Source organism: Zeus faber (genome assembly GCF_960531495.2).
Source record: "Zeus faber genome assembly, chromosome: 1".
Classification (NCBI taxonomy): domain Eukaryota; kingdom Metazoa; phylum Chordata; class Actinopteri; order Zeiformes; family Zeidae; genus Zeus; species Zeus faber.
In genome coordinates, this window is record NC_137193.1 from 18,212,938 (window position 1) to 18,231,098 (window position 18,161).

At 43.9% G+C, this 18,161-nt stretch overlaps 2 protein-coding genes across 2 annotated transcripts in view; one reads left to right on the forward strand and one right to left on the reverse strand.

Moving 5' to 3' along the window:
- raver2 (ribonucleoprotein, PTB-binding 2) overlaps nt 1–778 on the forward strand; it is a gene marked incomplete at both ends in the record, with an annotated part of 84,756 nt that extends 83,978 nt beyond the window's left edge. Inside the window, one exon of the mRNA XM_080011491.1 lies at nt 638–778. Within this exon, the coding sequence (XP_079867617.1) occupies nt 638–778 (141 nt within the window). The remainder of the gene's footprint in view (nt 1–637) is intronic.
- A 4,068-nt stretch (nt 779–4,846) lies between these two features.
- Nucleotides 4,847–18,161, reverse strand: part of jak1 (Janus kinase 1) — a 41,173-nt gene continuing 27,858 nt past the window's right edge. Inside the window, exons 12-25 of the mRNA XM_080013669.1 lie at nt 17,499–17,608; nt 17,111–17,263; nt 16,630–16,717; nt 16,395–16,522; nt 16,015–16,153; nt 13,779–13,930; nt 13,380–13,530; nt 12,088–12,176; nt 11,162–11,354; nt 10,578–10,702; nt 10,161–10,333; nt 9,487–9,604; nt 8,106–8,216; nt 4,847–6,798 (exon numbers count right to left, since the gene is read on the reverse strand). Coding sequence (XP_079869795.1) covers nt 6,685–6,798; nt 8,106–8,216; nt 9,487–9,604; nt 10,161–10,333; nt 10,578–10,702; nt 11,162–11,354; nt 12,088–12,176; nt 13,380–13,530; nt 13,779–13,930; nt 16,015–16,153; nt 16,395–16,522; nt 16,630–16,717; nt 17,111–17,263; nt 17,499–17,608 — 1,844 coding nt within the window. The 3' untranslated portion in view covers nt 4,847–6,684. The remainder of the gene's footprint in view (nt 6,799–8,105; nt 8,217–9,486; nt 9,605–10,160; nt 10,334–10,577; nt 10,703–11,161; nt 11,355–12,087; nt 12,177–13,379; nt 13,531–13,778; nt 13,931–16,014; nt 16,154–16,394; nt 16,523–16,629; nt 16,718–17,110; nt 17,264–17,498; nt 17,609–18,161) is intronic.

An 18,161-nucleotide genomic window follows, 5' to 3' on the forward strand; every position in this document is an offset into this window, starting at 1 on the left:
TAAGTAACTCAACAAACAAATCTTTTAAAAGAAAGAGGAATTCATACCAACTGTCTGAAGAAGCGGCAGACGATGGAAATAGAAATATTTAAAAAATATTCTGCTGTGTTTCTTTCTTTCTTTCTTTCTCTCTTTCTAAAAAAAAAAAAAAAGTATGGCCTAGTGCAGCCCCCTGAAAGTTGACGAGTCTAATCTCATTTAAAGGATTTGTTCAATACGAACAAAACGTTCACGAGTTGTGCGCCAGGAAACTTTTTCTGCTACTGGTTCACTGACTATTTCCGTAAATCCGACTAGAAAGTCAAGGTCTAAAAACATTAATTTACAAAACAACAACAACGAATGCAAGGCATTCAAAAGCTCATTTAGGGGGAATTTTTTTGAGAAATAGTATTAATTGAAATTGTATTGTCCAAGGTATTTATACATATGTTACTGCATTTTTAAAGATTTATGTTGTGACGGCGAGGTGGAAACACTGAGAGACGTCCTGTGAGCTTTTAAGGCTTGAACCGCACTGTGGAGCCCCGGGAAGATAATCAACTGTTCTCCAGCTGCTGTGGCCATAGAGATGAAACCGCTCGAAACAAATGCCTTCGCTCTTTCCAACTTCCTTCTCCCCTCTGTCCTCCTGCAGAACCAGGCTCGGGGGCAGAAGAGGGAGTACCCTCAGCTGGCGATGCAGGAGGTGGTGTCGTCGGAAGGCGCCTACGTGGGGCAGCACTCCCAGGGCCTGGGGGGTCAGTACGCCGACTACTTCAAGAGGAAAAGGCTCTAGGCGGGGACCCCAAAAACGCCCCTCTGCCCTCCCTCGAAGAAGGGGCCCCGGGGGACCGAGGGAGGGAGGGAGGGAGGGAGCGATGGAGAGGGAGAACATACGAACGCACACAATCCCTCCGACCGCTCACTCAGCTCTTCTGGGACGTCATGGGACGATCTGCGGCGGCCATCTTGCATCTGGCAGCAGGCGACTAGTTTGACCTGAAGATGCAACGTGGCTCCTGCGAAAGCCATAGTGCACAAACACATACACACACCGTACATGCACACGCTGGTCCTCACAAGTGTAGTAATACACACACACACACACACACACACACACACACACACACACACACACACACACACAAACAAACAGTGTTGCTTTTGTCCTGTTGAAGCCTTAATTCCTAAAACTTAAACGTAATCTTCTTTTGGTCAACGTGTGAATGTTTCTTAACTTATTACGAAACCGTTTTCTTTTTAAATTTTATGTGACTTTTGAGGTGTATAAGCTGCTTTTGTAACTACAGTAACTGTCTGCCTTCTGATATGACCTAAGGACTAAACTGAGTCAGGTTCCTGTCGTCTCGCCATCGTCCTGACGTGTCCTCCTCCCTTCCCAGGGGGAAAGGTGTCCTTGTCCGTGTCGCTTTAACGAACATCCCGTTTTCAGTCCAACTTCACTGTCATTCTCCACTCTGGGAACCTCAGTCCAGAGGGGTGTGTGTGTGTGTGTGTGTGTGTGTGTGTGTGTGTGTGTGTGTGTGTGTGTGTGTGTGTGTGTGTGTGTGTGTGTGTGTGTGTGTGTTTGTTTCTGTGTGTGTGTGTGCGCGCGTTCCAATGTAAGTGTAGGAAGTGATCAGCCATGACGTTCCCGGGGTCGGGGCAACATCAGGAATAAAAGGCCGCGCCCGGGGACGCTCTCCACAGCTTCCATCAGTCCACTCTGAACAGACCTCTCTGCCATCGCATCACAGCCAGTGGACTGGTGTACGGAGTGAGGTGCAATGTCCAATATTAAGCCATTGGCAACATCTGACGTTATTTACGGCCCAAATCATTTATTCAGCGACTCTTTTATAGCCGTGGTGCTGTGCGACGAAAGAGGCCAAACTGCTGGGACATTCCTACGCTCTTGAAAAACAACAGGAGTTGATCAATTAAGATCATTTGAAAGGGGACAAACAAACAATACAACTTTACTTTCTGCCGCCTTGGACTCACATCAAAGCTCTGGTTGGCTCTAGCTTAAGTACATGTATACTTCAATTGGACTATTTTTGACAAAATATTATCTAATACTGTGATGTTGTAAAATATTATTGATATTAATAAATTAATCATTAAAATTCCTAGTGGAATAAACTAAAAAGAAATGCATTAAAAATGCCCCATTTCTTCTGCTCAACAATGACTTCAGCCTCTGTGACACAGTGAGTTTGTTTCGTTTGAAGTCAGGCCTCTGGCAAATGAAGGTTCCTGGGAGGAATGCCTCCTTTTATAACTGGCAATAGCGCCATTAAGGTGCCTACTGTGTCCTCGGCCATTTACAAAGATAAATACTAGCTTTTACCAATGTTTTTGTAAAATTCTGTGTATGTGTATTCATCTCCTGCTCCTGTTCAGATTATTGATAAAACGTGGTATATTACTCGTATTGCAGGTTTTTGAAATGAAAACTTAGCAGTGTCTCGTCTCATGAGCCGGCCAATATGGGTATGGGTATGGGTTTGGGTATGGATGTGGGTGTCGGTGCTTTGAGTTTCCCTGCGTGTGAACGGGGATTCCTCGCGCGGTGTCAGGAGCAGGATATGAAGCCACGTGCGCCGGTGCAATAATGAAAAGCTTCAGTATCTCCAGTAATAAAGGGATCGCACCGGACACACAGGCACGTGAAAAATCGTCCGAATGGTTCTCCACCGCCCATCTTGTTTAACTGCTTTCAGGGCTTCTGCTTTTTACCATCTTGTCCTGGCGCCTCCGACCCAACGCTGAAGTGTCTCAGACCCCCCCCCCCCGATACTATATTTAGACATGGGGGCAGGTAGACTTACTTGGTGCCTTGTCGATTTGTTTCCGTGGCCATTTTGTATCTCGTACCAGTCATTGCGGGGGAACAGGAAACCGCGCGAGGGCTGACGTGTGGGGCGTGTGCAGCCGCGTTGGTGTTAGCGCTCGGTCAGCGCTCGCTGAGGACTGAAGAGTGTGAGAGCGTGTGTGTTCAACTGTTTTCGCATGCGGGGTGAGGGAGTCCGTGTGTTTACTGTAGGCTTGCACCATCACTTCATAGCCTTGTGTGTTTATCATCATTCTCTGTCTGTGTGTGTGTGTGTGTGTGCGCGTGCGAGTGAGCAAGGGAACAGCTGAGGCAGCAGACTCCAGTCCTTTCTGTCTGTCGACCATGATGCATTTAGGCACTTTTAAGCCATGTCTGTTGTTTCAGCGGCATTCCATTGATGGAGTTAGCCTTCGCTCTACAGCGTCCACCCCGTCAGTAAAGTGGGTGGGTGTGGGTGTGTGTGTGTGTGTGTGTGTGTGTGTGTGTGTGTGTGTGTGTGTGTGTGTGTGTGTGTGTGTGTGTGTGTGTGTGTGTGTGTGTGTGTGTGTGTGTGTGTGTGTGTGTGTGTGCGTGCGTGCGTGCGTGTGTGCGCGCGCCTCTGGCAGCTAGGAGGAGGCTAAGGGCCTGGCAGAGGAAGGTTGAGGGATAGAAACGGGGGCGACAACTCCACTTTCAGCATCTCATGGATAGTCTCTCATTTCCTACTCGTCTTCACACAGCGGCAGGTTTTTACTTTTTCAGTGTCAGGCCCAAGAGTCGTCATGGACACACACGCATGCACAACACCTAAAATGTCTCCAAGCCCTACATCTTCTCCTGCATGCATTCAATTATCATCCTTCACTTCCACCAGACCGCGCGACACATTCCCGCTTAACTCATTTCCAAGCCTGAGAATCCGTTGTTGAGACCGCCCTTAGGATTGTGGCATCGACACTTTCATTTCTGGTGACAATAAACAAAACCCGGAGACAGGCCTCCGACACAGTAGCCAAACCACGAGTCTAGGACACCTTACTGGGACTAATATTTAAGGGTTGGTGGAAGAGATGGTCATTTGTCGTGCCAATGTTATGTCGGAGGCCTCGTCAAGCCCCGGGTTGATTTGTCGGTTGATGCGTTGTCATTATCCACTGCAATGGGAATAAAGGCCAAATTTGAACCATTCAGCTTTAAATGTGGACGAGAGCCCTGTAGTCGAAATAACATCACTGAATAATAATAATTAAAAGACAAGGAGGATGAACAGAGGTGAAGGAATGTTCAGCTTCACCAGTCAGGGTCAAGTAAATGGGTAAATAACAAGACTAAGACAGCCTTCAATCTCTCTATTTTCAATTTCAAATGGTGCATTTCCCATTTTAGAAAAGAAGCAATTTTTTTTTAATATAATTAATTTTTTTTTTAACCATCTGAAGTGATTGTGTATTTTTTCTTTCTGTCCAGTCCACCCAAAACCTACAAGAACAATGTTGTAAACCTACTGTAGTCCATGTCTAGCGCTGCCGGCTTTGCTTCTCTTAAATTTAAAAGCGGGAAATCTCATTTCTTTCACTCTCATACACGACAAGGAGATGGTTCGACAGGTGAAATGAAAAACCCCTTCAGCCCTTCAGCCTAATCCTCTCCCTAGAGCACACCTCTGTGCTTAGACTGGACTTCCTGTGTGTGTGGGGAGGGTGGTGTTTGTGTGTGCGATCACAAAGCTTTGCAATACTTCAGTATTTAACCCTTTTTGGAATATTTGAATGGTTGTCAATAAACAATATAGATCTGCTGTGCTTATTGCTTTGTATACAGTTTGCTTTTACCGTTTGTGGGATTTTTTTGGACCTGAATTTTACTGTAGATTTTGCAATATTTTATATTACAATATTGATATTGTTTTACTGTGAATAAGGTATTTATAGAAGCAATTTCTGAGGGAGCATGCGTACTTACCACTGTAACATGCAGAACAAACTGTACCATGGACTGTTTTCAGTAGTTGGCATTGCTTTTTTAAACACTTCTGGACACTCTGAAGACGGTCACTGATTTTATTTATTTTCTTCCCTTGTGTATTTGTGTATGTACAGTAATACTTCTTAATCTAAAAAAAATATGTATTTTACTTTCATTGTTTTTTCTTCTTTCTATTGAGCAGAAGGAATTGTCTTTTACATTCCTGAATAAAAGAATATATTCAAATGCAAAAAAACAAACAAAAAAATATTTCACAGTAAAAGCCATAAAAATCAAAATTAATTAAACTGACCATTTTACACTTTTAGAGCTTCACATGCATTCATTCCCGATTGGTGGATTAGATTTCACCTGTTTCAGACCAAACCCTCTGCTCAAACCATCTCTATCATACATAGTAATTATCACAAACTGCTGCCAATTATATATATATATATATATATATATATATATATATATATATATATATATATAAAAATTGAAAGATAAATGTTATAGAGAGAAACAATCTGCAGTATATGTTTCATGTTAATAAATGAAATCACAAGGTCACGGCTCTTTGAGAGATGGAGATACGTCATGGGAATAATCTGTTCAACAAGTCCTTATTCGTCACCTCAATCTAATGCTGTCTTCTAATAACATTTAAATTTAGAATTTTACCCAAATAGATAAATACATTACATTAAATTTCTGTATTAATCACGGCAACTTGGGTATCGATGGTGTTATTGGGATACGTGACACAATGATGTATTTTTTTTTTTTATCCTCGTTCTGTAAATCCCGAAGGCATGAAAGAATGTGAGAGGAGAACGTCTTAAACCTTTGATTCAGAGTTGTGAACGGCCTCTATGCCATAATGTACCATTGGCTCAATAAAATCTGTGACCAGCAAGGTTACATATAAAATACTTTGATAGCTACATTAAAAAAAATGGGCTGCGTCAATACAAAACAGAAGAAGCTTCTTAAACGGCTGCTTTGAGCGGATGTTCTGGAAATATGAAGAGAATAAGTCACTTTCCGTTATTTACCTGTAGGAGTCTTAAGTCTTAAGGCGATGAGTCTAGGTGGCTCGTAAAGAAATATAATGCTGCCCTCTTGTGTCTGTTATAGGTACTTTTCAAAACATAAATCACACTTCTTACAATTGCATGCACAATGTTTTTCCCGGCCATTACAATCCTTAATTACCCTAAAGGTGAGATTTACAGAGCATGAAGCAATGATAGGAGACTTTTCTTTGCGGATACTGCAGCACGTATACGGGCACAGATGTGGATTTGAAAACCATTTGAATTTCCATTAAAAAGAAGCCACTCGATCCATCTGGACGACTGAAAAATAAAAAAATTCTGGTCCTAAACCACAGTATGAGCAGGTTGGCTTAGCTAGGGAATCGACTAGATTTGTGTAGATACTTGATTTAAATTATATATTTTTAAGCGTTCAGAACTGTCGCTCAGGGACGGATCTCAACATAAAACAACGCTACGGCCACATCTCTAGTCTTTTACGTTCCTTGTCCTCCCAAAAGCTCCATCCAATCGAGCAGGTCCCAGGTGGAGAGTCCAGGGCTCCAGAAAATGCCGCTGAACACGTTCTACAGAACCTCACTCTACAGTCGTCCTTTCCACGTTCACCGGCATCACAATAGAGTGTGCTGCGTCACGCGCCACCAAGCGCAAAAAATGATAACATGGATTAAATCACATTCTTGGCTAGATCTCTCAAAACAAACAACCATATTCAAAAAAGGATTCGGCTAAAAAAAGATGGCAGCGGCGGAGGAGTAAATGTCAGCGCTGGGAAAGCAACATGGCCGTGTGTGAACTTTCTGAACTGATCCCCTGCAGCGTCGTTCATCAATGCCAAAGGTTGGTTGGGGAGAAAGGTCAGGGGGCCACCAAGCCCTGCTGCTGCAGGCTGGTCAGCTCCTCGATCAGGCACTCGAAGGTGATTCTCTCGCTGGGCGTGTGCTCCCAACACTTCTGCATCAGATCGTAGACCTGGGGAAACACAAAACTTTGAACGGGACGACTCCACTTCACGACTGACGCGAGGAAACGATGCTCCATCAGATCCCGTGTAATCACGAGAGATGCACCCATCCTGTTTCTCCATTCCCCTTCTGCATTCTCTATTGTTCTCATTTTTATTATTCTCCTTTGCAATTTTAGCGTTGAGGTGTCGTAAGAACAAGTTGAATCCATATGGATCCACATACGGAGCAGGAATTAGTGGAAAAACCGATTAAATTTGACCGGAGGTAGACCGACGTTCCGGCATCGTCCACACGCCAAGGCTCTCAAACTTGAGGTCGGGTTCAAGTTCCCAAGTTACTGACGCTACTTGGAACTTGAAAATTTGTAATTGGTGTCGATAATGGACCCTGTGTATTGCTGCCTGCAGCTACATTTATTATTAATTATTATTATTATTATTATTATTATTATCTGTAAGGTTACATGAGGCTGTATGTAGTAAAGCACACAGCACTTATTGAAAGAGCAAAAAAATAAATACAAAAATCCATTCAATTTAATTGCAATCCAAAGCTATTTCCTTGAACTGTATGTTAAGTAGGATTCACATGTTACCTTCCATACAAACATGTATAGGTTTGCAAAGTGTATATTTGAAAAAATAAAATAAAGAGCTCAACAACTGGATCTGGAGCTTTTGATCGCACGTCTATATCGCCGCCATAGTGGAACGGTCGTGGAGTAAGGGAAAGAATGTTTTCAACTTTTTTTTCTACTCCGTAGATTATAAACCCTTCATTATAAAATCAGTTGAGCAGCGTAAACGTCATCGTGCTTTTTTTTTTTTAATCTAGAAAAAGCGCAGCTCCTCCGTTACAGCTGTTGATGTAGGATTATTTTGGCTTTAAACCGGATGCAACCGGCAAGTATCCAGGTTTTATTCGTCAGCCGGTGCTTCGTTTCAGTGTGGAGCGGCATTAACAGAACTACAACTCCCAGTAGCTCTATGGCGGTGCATCTACGTCAACAGTCAGGGAGCTTCAATCAGTGACTGTTTGCCCAACTCCAACTGCCAGTTCCTACGCGCACATTGCGCTTTACAGGTTAATTATTTGCAGAGTTGAATTCTCGAGGAGGCACACCATTATATTTACAAAATAAAACGGTGGGTTCATGGTCCAGCGCAAAGCTATGGAACGGAATTTGGATCGGCATGTGGATCGGCACGTGGATCGGCGATGAACGACGTCAGTATCGGCACCCGATTGTGATATTGGATCGGACATCTCTACAAATAACACCCTATGCTTTGCGTCGGTTGTGGCTCTTACCGCCTCGGGGCAGCCCTCTGGGCGCGGCAGTCTCTTCCCTTCCTCCAAAACATTCACCAATCGGGTGACGGTCATCTGACCGTGGGTTCGGCCGATCATATTGAGAAACAGCTGTGGAGGAAGGTAAACACGGTCATCAACTGCCAGTGCAATAAAGCGGCTTCCTCTTCATAATGTTGCAGGACACTTTGATCAGGTCTGGTGACATTTGGGGGTAATTCCAAGTGTCCTTCAACTCCAACCATAACTTTGATTTCCTATCGAACAGGATGCCCCCCACTGTGTACATTTGCTTCTGAACGGTCCTCCCTTACCGCTCAGTGGAAAGGTAGTAGTCTGATGTGATTCAACATGTATCAAAGCCTTATTAAAGAGTCAATGAAAGAGTCTTTTGTTAAGACGAGGCTCTGGCAACGCGACCGTTTGGCAGCACCCCCGGCTAAGTCCGTCATCTGCCGCTCTGGCCACAGACCGCAGCCATCTGTGGCATCCTGACACGGGGACACAGACGCTGGGCCTTTGTTTCATGTGTCCTGGAGACTTTTTTTTTTTTTTTTTTTTAAGAAATGTCCTTGAACTATAGTCGTCCATGACAATATTATATCATATATATTAAAGTCTGTGTCAAGAAAAAATAATAATGTGTTCTGAGTTTGTCACATCACAAAATATGGTGTTATTAACCACCCAGCCAAATTTGTATGATTTAAAAAAAATTGCCAAGTATATAAAATTAGGTTGCAAAATTGTGAAAAAATAAGCAGTATTCTCTGCTTTAGAAATGCTGAGGGCGTGTCCGCTGAAGGCATTGAAACCACGGCCGATGGCAGAAGAAGTGCAGCCTCAAGTGCAGGCCTAGTGAATCCAAGTCTAAGGCATTCTTCTGTCAATTGATGCCCTGGCTGTTTTTTTTTGCCGCTACACCTGGGCTAAAGCTCTAACTTTTTATGCTTAAGATTACCATTTCCATTTACCATTTCAATGAAGGCTTTTTCAGCTTCTTGACAGAAGCCTGTCTGGATTTTCTGGTATATTTATCTTCCCTATATTGTGTTGATCCTCCGCAGAACCCTTGACCAACTCCTGTTTTGTTTTTATTAATTCATCAACTTCATTTAAACATCAATGTGAGACACAGGCTTTGGACGGTAAAATAACATTGAATTGCAATGATTGAGTCTTCTGACTCCCATTGACAGCAATCATCTTTTACCAAAATTGAATCAAATGCTCGAGTTCAACCTGAGGGTGAACGAGAGTGTCCAAAACACTTGTAAATCTGCCTGGACGCTCAACTAAAGCATTGGAGCCGATCCTGGTCAGAGACAATCACTTTGGCTGCAAAGAGAGGAACTCGCTACTTCCATGCCTCTGTACTGACCGTCATGGGGCTGGAGGAGGGTTTACAGTACGTGATGAGCTCGTACATGGTCACACCGAAGGACCAGACGTCGGACGCCAGGTAGAACTTACAGAGCACCAGGCACTCGGGGGCGTACCTGGAGGAAGGGAGGAGATGGCATTCAAGCACCTGAGTTTAGAAAGGACGTGTTCACCGTGAATGAGTTTCACGTTCAGAACTCCATGTCCTGTGAGTGCTTCTCTTTCTAGTTGGTATAAACAACCTAAAGGACTTGGCACAGACTGGCAACAATTAAAATGTCATGATATCCTGTGACCTAGGGACAAAAAAATAACAAAACAATTTGCCTTTTCCCATCTGGAAATAGGTTGCCCTTCACTTTCTCAAAATTCAAAACCTTGTGGGAGCCCTGCAGTACTTCAACATACTATCCATTAAAATGTGGACTCCAGAACTCCATCAATTACCCACTGGAAAACATTTATTCTTGTACCTACATAATGAAATGAAAAACCTCGATGTAATCGATGTATATTTTGGCACCATCTGTACTTGCACCTTGATTTCTCTGTATATATTTTCACGTTCACCTTCCTATCCACTATCCTTCGTAGATGTTTGGATTTAACTGATTTAATTCTTTGTGTCACATTCTCTCTTCTGCCATCCACTCCGGTGGTATTTCTCCTCACCAGAACACGGGGCTGTCAAGCTCGTCCTTGACGGTGTAATAGCCCTCGTTGTTCTTGATGCTCTTGGTGAGGCCGAAGTCTCCAATCTTCACCGTCATCTCGTTCTCCACCAGGACGTTGCGTGCCGCAAGGTCGCGGTGGATGTAGTTTTTGCTCCCCAGGTACTTCATTCCCTGGAAGGAAGCCATTCAGTGAAGTTAAAGGTGCGCTACACCACACCTATGCAGTGAGGTGATCTTTATTAATGGATTACGGTTGGAAAATTGAAGTCTTGAAGTCGAATGACTAGACTTCAAAACACCAGGGTTTTGGCAAATTAACAAGTTGCCAGTTGTGAGCGACACTAGCAGCTTCCTGTAAAACAATGAGAATGAAATGTGGTTTTAATGCGGACAAAGTGTGGTTTGTCTGTGCTACCTCGCAGATCTGCACTGCGTAGCTGAGCAGAGTGTTGATACTGGTCTTGCTCCTGTTGTTGGGAAGATAGTCCTTCAGACTGCCGGCCGGAAGATACTCCATGATCAGCTTGATGGAACGGTCGCCTGCGGAAGCAAACACATAACATGTCAATTATAATATTGATAAAAACAAATATAACTTATTGCTTGGTAAACTATATAAAATATGTAAAACATATTTTTAATAATATTACACTAAAAAAATGCAGCACAGTATAAAAAAAGAACAAAGGTAATATGAAATTCAGGAAAGCAAAGCAGCGGGGAAACAACTAATTAATTAGCACAACAACACATAAAATCTAAAAATGTTATATGGGACAACCAGAATAAAATAGGTTCAGAGAGAAAATAATATCAGAGATGAAAGTGGATAAAAGTATGTTTGAAGGAGTGATTTAAGAAATAGATTCATAGCATGGAAGCCTCCTTTGCAAAAACTTCCATAATTAGAATTACAATGAACAATAATACAGGTGCATTCAGTATGTGGCATCGACAAATGACGTGTGCGTGCGTGTGTGCGTGTGTGCACTCCCTCACCCTCCTCCTGGCAGATGCCCTTGTACTTGACAATGTTCCCGTGGTAGAGCTCTTTGAGGATGCCGATCTCGTTCTGGAGGTTGTTGCTCTGCTCATCGCAGTTCTCGGGCTTCAGGGACTTGACAGCCACCAGCTCCCCCGTCCTGTCGCCCTGAGGGTCGTAGCGGCACAGCTCCACCTTGCCGAAGTGGCCCTGCACGGAGGAAAATACCAGAGGATTGTGTCAGAGGAAAGCACAGGCCTAAATGAATGGTGTCAACAAAAAGCTCCAAGGAGGTAGAGATAAAAAAGACTTTCCAGGGACAGAGTACAGAGTATCCAGAGCAGATATTGACGCTGACTTAGCTGTAGCACACTGGGAAGGTGCTGAAATGAATTCTACATTCTGGAAGTACCTAACACCTCCCTCTACCGGTCTCAACACTCAGAGGGGAGTTCACAAAAGGATTGCGTGGCTTCGTGGTCACCAAAATGGCACAAATAACAGAAAAAGCAAGCGTCTAATTCACAAATTACTCGCAAATGGAGAAATGCATGTGTGCAATCACCTTCAGAGAGCTGGTGGTAACTGCGCGACCGTCTTTAGAAAGCTTGCAGATTGCCCATCCGTCAGACAGGGGACCCCGGGGTCTCCCATTATTTTCACTGATATGCGCTGGCATATCTTTTGTGAATCAGACGCGGCACAGGTAGCATGCACAATTGATGTGCAATTCCCGGTGCTGTTAGCAGACGCAATCCATTCTTCTTCTATTTTTTTTTATTTCAGACCGAAAAATCAGTCAATATTCCAGGGATTGATTGCTTTTGCATTAATTATTACGATCCCAAAATGGCAATCTCCTGTTGGGACTGGCTCCCTGATACAACAATAATAACCTATCAGTAATTTAATGTCGTGAAGGGTGGAGTTTCACTACTGATACCTCTCCCAGGTCTCTGATCTTCCTAAGGAATCTCTTCTCGAACACGGTGGGGTCGAACTCTGGTGTGGGAACAGGTTTGATGGACGGATCTGAAGGGGAGTAAAGGGGGAAATCCAAAATGGGTTAATTGATTCATAGATGGTGAAACATCTACTCAACAAGAAATGCTTATTATTATTAAAGGAAGTGTACACAGGTAGTCACAGTCAACTCAAAGGCAGGAATTTTAAAGTCTACAGATATATTTATACACAATGAATCCGAGTAGGTGCATAGCGACGTGGAATTTGATAGATCTGAAAATGTATTTCTATTCATAAGAAACCACCTTACTCCAAAAATAGACTTCTAAAGTTGGTTTGGTAACCTGATTTCCAGCCTTTTTCAATGCATCTGAACACAAGTCAATGCAAGTCAGCTAATCCTGTGAGCTTCAGGTGCGTGACCCCTGCAGTAACCCCTTCTAACCAGCGGGTGGCAGAATGGAGCTGCTGCCTTGGGGGGCCCAGAGCAAGGGGAGATTGCTAAATGTGAACTTCCTCATTCTCAACAGAGTTCAACCTCTCTCTATGGTTTTGGCTTTCTCTCCTTCGCCATCTCTTTTCGCGTGTTTCGGTTTACTATGCTGCTTCCAGGTGAGTGCTGAAGCACGCAAACACTCAAAACCATCATGCCCAATATGAACCGCAACCATGAGTTCTTTTGCACGTCTTCCTGCTCTCGAATCACCAGCTTGCAGTGTAAACATTCAGTGAGACGGGGCAATGTTATCGTTTTGCAGGTGAGAAGACAAAATGACACACATGTTTTAGTTACTTACTGTATATTCAATACAAAGTAAAACATTTTCAATGTCAAGCTTTACCCTGCTAGGACATTTATTTTTGTCAAGTTATTTGTTTTTCCTTTCAGATGACAAGATGTTGATGCTTTAATTATCTTAGCAACAGCATTTGGAATGTTCTTTTCCCATTTTGGCTTATCTGGATTTTATTCCATGGCCCATGGAGTGGCCCTAGAACAAAATACAATAGGAATGGTGAACTATCTCTGTGTTGGTTGCTTATTGACAGAGGTGAGTCATACCTTAGAAATAACTTAGAACAGTTATTACTGTAACTAAGGTATGACTCACCAATTTCAGTGAATAGTGATCGCACATGCACATGCCTTCCCACGTACATATACAGGTGCACACACACACACACACACACACACACACACACACACACACACACACACACACACACACACACACACACACACACACACACACACACACACACACGTACTCTGTTTCTCCAGCATGTCAATGTCCCGCACGATGGCCCTGAAGAAAGGCCTCTTCCTGGGGTCGTAGTTCATGCAGTGGGTCATCAGATCAGCCAACTCTATGCAGTCTGGTGTGGCCAGCTGGCACTGCTTGGCGTAGAAGCGCTCCTTCTGCTCGACACACCCCGGACGCAGAGAGGGACGTTTAGAGGAGTGGCTAGCGTACGGCTCATGTGGATCACGTATTTTGAGCACCTCATGCAAAACAGTAAAAAGCTGAATATGATAACTTTTGCCCGATGGCGGCCAAAGATGTTTCTCAGATATTTCGAGTGTGTTAATATCTTATGAAAGAACCAATAGTCATCCCCAAAATATTGTCAAATTATCATGACAAAGGTATGTGTGTGTGTGTGTACCTCTGTGAGTTTCTTGTCCTTTAGCGGCACCTCTCCGTTGTAACAGATCTCCCACAGTGTGGTGCCGAAGCCCCACTTGTCAGCCGCCACACTTAGGTTGCTCACGGTCTTTACACACTCGGGAGCGATCCATGGAATGCGGTGCACGCACTCTGCGGTCCCAACGGAAAGCCAGCGAGAGCACAGATTACCAGAAGACACAAAAAAAAGCACAAGTCAGTGGGTGTCCATACAGACAAGTGTTTGTTATCTATGTCAATGATGGATAAATGACATGATAAACAGTATTTGCAGAAAATATCCCAGTAATGTGAAGAGCTGTTACAGGACAGAATGCTCCACATGGACACCTCTCGCAGCTCACTCCCGTCACCACCGCTTGTATAGTATGGACATGTCGACGACCTGTCCCAAATGGCTTTTTTTCCCCCACATGCTTGAAAACCTCGGGAGCTTGGGATACAAGATGATGATTGAAATAACATCGGGTGGCCGGGGACGAAATGCAGCAGCGAGAGGAAACCGTATATGGAATAAGCATTTATGGAATGCATGTAATGTATACTAAAATAAAGGAATATAAGGAACTTTCGCTGCACTTCACTGTTTAGGACTTAATTTATAATATTTATAATAATTTATCTCCAACTGCAGATCAATCCATGCATTCCGCATCTCTCCACCCACTCCTCCTCCAAATTTAGGTAATGTATTTTTTTTTCTTTTGTCCGCACAAAATAAATGAGCAGAGACGCACAAATTAAGAAAATAATAAGTGGTGTAAACACCCCAGACACGTCAGGATGTTGAAAATCAAGTAGTCTGTGGGCTCCTTAACTATCCCTCTTCAATCCAGGGTGAATTGGATTGGACGATACAGATTCACCTGCTCTAACTATGTAGCGCAGAGGCCCCGGTGCCATTTTCACCTTGTTGAAAGATCTTGGAACTTTACACAACTTCAACAAATTGGCTATAAAGCCACTTTTCATATGCTGACATAGATAGATGAAGCAACTTTGGGCCACGGTTATAAAAATGAAAAAAATGTCCGTGGAACATATCCTGGCAACGCGGTGGGTGGAGCCTCAGGAGCCTGGTTCTGAGCCAACCCTTTCCCACAAAAGCTCTGCTGCCAGGAATCCAAGGGGAGACTGAAACGCAGACCAACTGTTAATATTGGCCTCCTGAGTCTTCAAGGCCTCCGAAGGGTGCTGCTTCAAATGAAAGCAGTGCAGCGCCCTGGCTCTACAACCCTCAGTAAACAGACCAAGCAGAACACTATACGTCTGTAGCCTGGATTATGCTTCTCTGCAGGTACACATAAACATCTCTGCAAAGCCACACAGCAATTTATGGGGGGGTTATGGGTAACCATAACTCAGTTGGCCCCCAGAGGAGCCGACGCACACACCTCCAACACCTCCCAACATGCTGCGCTGTCCGGCGCGTCAAACAAGCTAATTGGTCGAATTGTCCAACTTGCCGTCGCACCACCCCCCAGTAGACACTTAACATTAAATCATACAATTATGAAAGCAAATACGACAAGAACATCTCCAAACGACACGTTCGCTTACGCGCCGACAGAGAAGCATAGTCCAGCCTTGAGCCAATTTTCAGGAGGCACTGGGGGGGTTGGGGGATGAGAACATGGGGCGGGGAAAGAGTATGGAACTCAAATGGATGGATGGATGAATGGGTGGATGGGTGGAAACTAAAGAGGGAAGTCAGCACAAAACTGATCAGGATTAAAGACAGATAGCTCAGGCTGATAGAGAATGCTGAGAAGCAGTGAGAAGGGATGGGAAGGGGGAATCATTGCTAGATGTATAGGAATAACAGTAAAAAAATAAGAACAATCTGTATCTCAAGATGTATTCAAATCGGTCCACTTTATAATTAATGCAGAATGAGAACGATGCTGACTGAAACACTGGTTGAAAGACAGAGAAAGGAGGAGCATTACTCTGGAGAGAGATAAAATGCTAAGAACTGGGAACAGAGCCGGACGGTTGTTTTCCCAGGGGTCTTGGTGTACTGGACATTAACACTGAGGCATTCTCCAGTATGTGCATTCTGCCCGACAGCCACACGGTACCACATCTAAAGCGGTGTTGGCATAGATGCGGCGAAGCAGTTTTTTTGGAATGGAATTCTGCGACTGTAATAATCAACAAACGACCTTACATATTGTATAGGTGACAAGAAAAGTGTGTGTGTGTGTCATTCTGACCCTCTCTGGTGAGCACTGTGATTGGTATTCCCGGGTCGCTGAGCTTGATGAAGGGACCTCCTTCATCCGACTCCAGCCCTTCTCGAGCCAGCAGGATGTTCTTGGTGCACACAAAGCCGTGGACCAGCTTTTTGTCCTCCTACACACACACACACACACACACACACACACACACACACACACACACACACACACACAGTTATGTATAATGTGCTATGTATTAAAGTATGGGCTGAATATAAGGAAATTAAAGGGAAACAAATGTTCGGTAGCGGTAGAAACACATCCAAAACTGTCAACAGGGCACTATTTTGATTTGCCTTGAATAATCCTCTGCAATGGTTTGGTTCCTGATATGTGTTTTCAGTGCCCCCACTCACCAGGTAGCTGAGCGCTGAGGCCAGCTGCTTGGCCACCTGGAACTTCCAGGGTGTGCTAAGCTGGCTGTGCTGCCGCCGCATGAACAAATCCAGGGGGCCCTGCTGGACATACTCCTCCACCATGATGTCTATGACACAAAAAGGGGTTACACACATCCATATACTGTGTATATACACACACACACATATACATGTACAGTATACAAACACACACATTTGTCCAAGGTGTACTTACTATCCAGGTTGCGGACACACACTCCATAAAGTAGCACTATGTGTTTATGGGACACCTGTCGCATCATACTGGCTGTCTCAAAGAATGCCTGTTTGAGAGAAAGAGATAAAGATAAATAGGAAAAAGATAAATAAGTGCTTCCTATTTATAGTTCTCACGCAACCAGGTGAGGTTTTATCAGTCAACTGTACCCATCTTAATGGTTTTAAAACACACGCACAGTGTTTGGAGAGTTATGGTGAAGCTCAATGATAATTCATTATTATAATATGGCATCTCTCCAGGTGTCAAATAAAGATGATGTCATATTATGTAGTGTATCATGATAGAAGTGAAAGACATTAAGAGCTTCTGGAATATTTGGGAGTTTTATTAAAGAAAGTTTTGGTCTACTGTAACACATACCATATGTGTATAACCTCAGCTGGATGCTTTAAAAATGATTCCCTATCTATCACATTAGTGAACTCTTCTCTCTCACCAAGGAAATGTCTCTGTGTCCGGGGCCCAGCACCTTGAGCACCACCTTGACCTCCTGGAAAGAGGAGTACCCTGCATCTTCATCCTCCCAGCTCCTCACCCGCAGCGTGCCAGAGAAAATGTTGGTCTTGGTTCCCAGACCCAGGTGCTCCACCTGGAAGGCAGCAAGGGACACAGAACAACAACAGCAGCGTTGAAGACTCATCTGGTCATGAGGTTGTAGTGACTATTGCAGGAATGCAGAATAAGAAGTAGTGCAAACGGTAAAACCGCTTAGGAAATTAATGGGCACATTTCAGTCTGCTTGCGTCTTCCTGATAAGTAACCATCGCCGTGTCTGGCTGTTGGGAGGCAGAGATGGAAGTACAAAAGAAGGGACTGAAGCGTACCTGTTCGATATCGTCCCTGAGAATGCGATGGAAGCTGAGCTGGCTCTCTTGCATGGGCGTCTGAGGGACTGAGGCTCTCTCCTTTGTCATGACCAGCAAATTAGACTCCCCTGCAGCACGCATGCACGCACGCACGCGCAAGCACACGCACACACACACACACACACACACACACACACACACACACACACACACACACACACACACACACACACACACACACACACGTTCAAGGATACATTGTGTGGGCGGACACAAGACAAAACATTGTGGGGGAAGACTGAATCACCTTTCAAAGTAACCAGGGACACAAGAATATGATGAGACAGACACATAATCTATACGAAGGCACGTCTGAGACTGTGTGCACATGCACTTAAAGCAAAGCAAACAATTGTGTTGCTATACAGGTCAAGTTACCATGGTGACACGTGCATATGCACACACTCATTATATTCTAAATTCACCGCTTGCAAAAGTGCTATTGACATAGCGTTCCACAAATCTGTGCTTAGCAAACGGTCACTAAGCACTATTTGCTGCAACAAATGCTCAGAGAGCAAACTAAAAAGAACAGTGTTCGATAGCTCACAAAAGTAGGAAAAAGGTTAAAAGAGGTGGAAGGCAGGACTTGTCATAATTTTGCAAAAAATTATGGTCAAT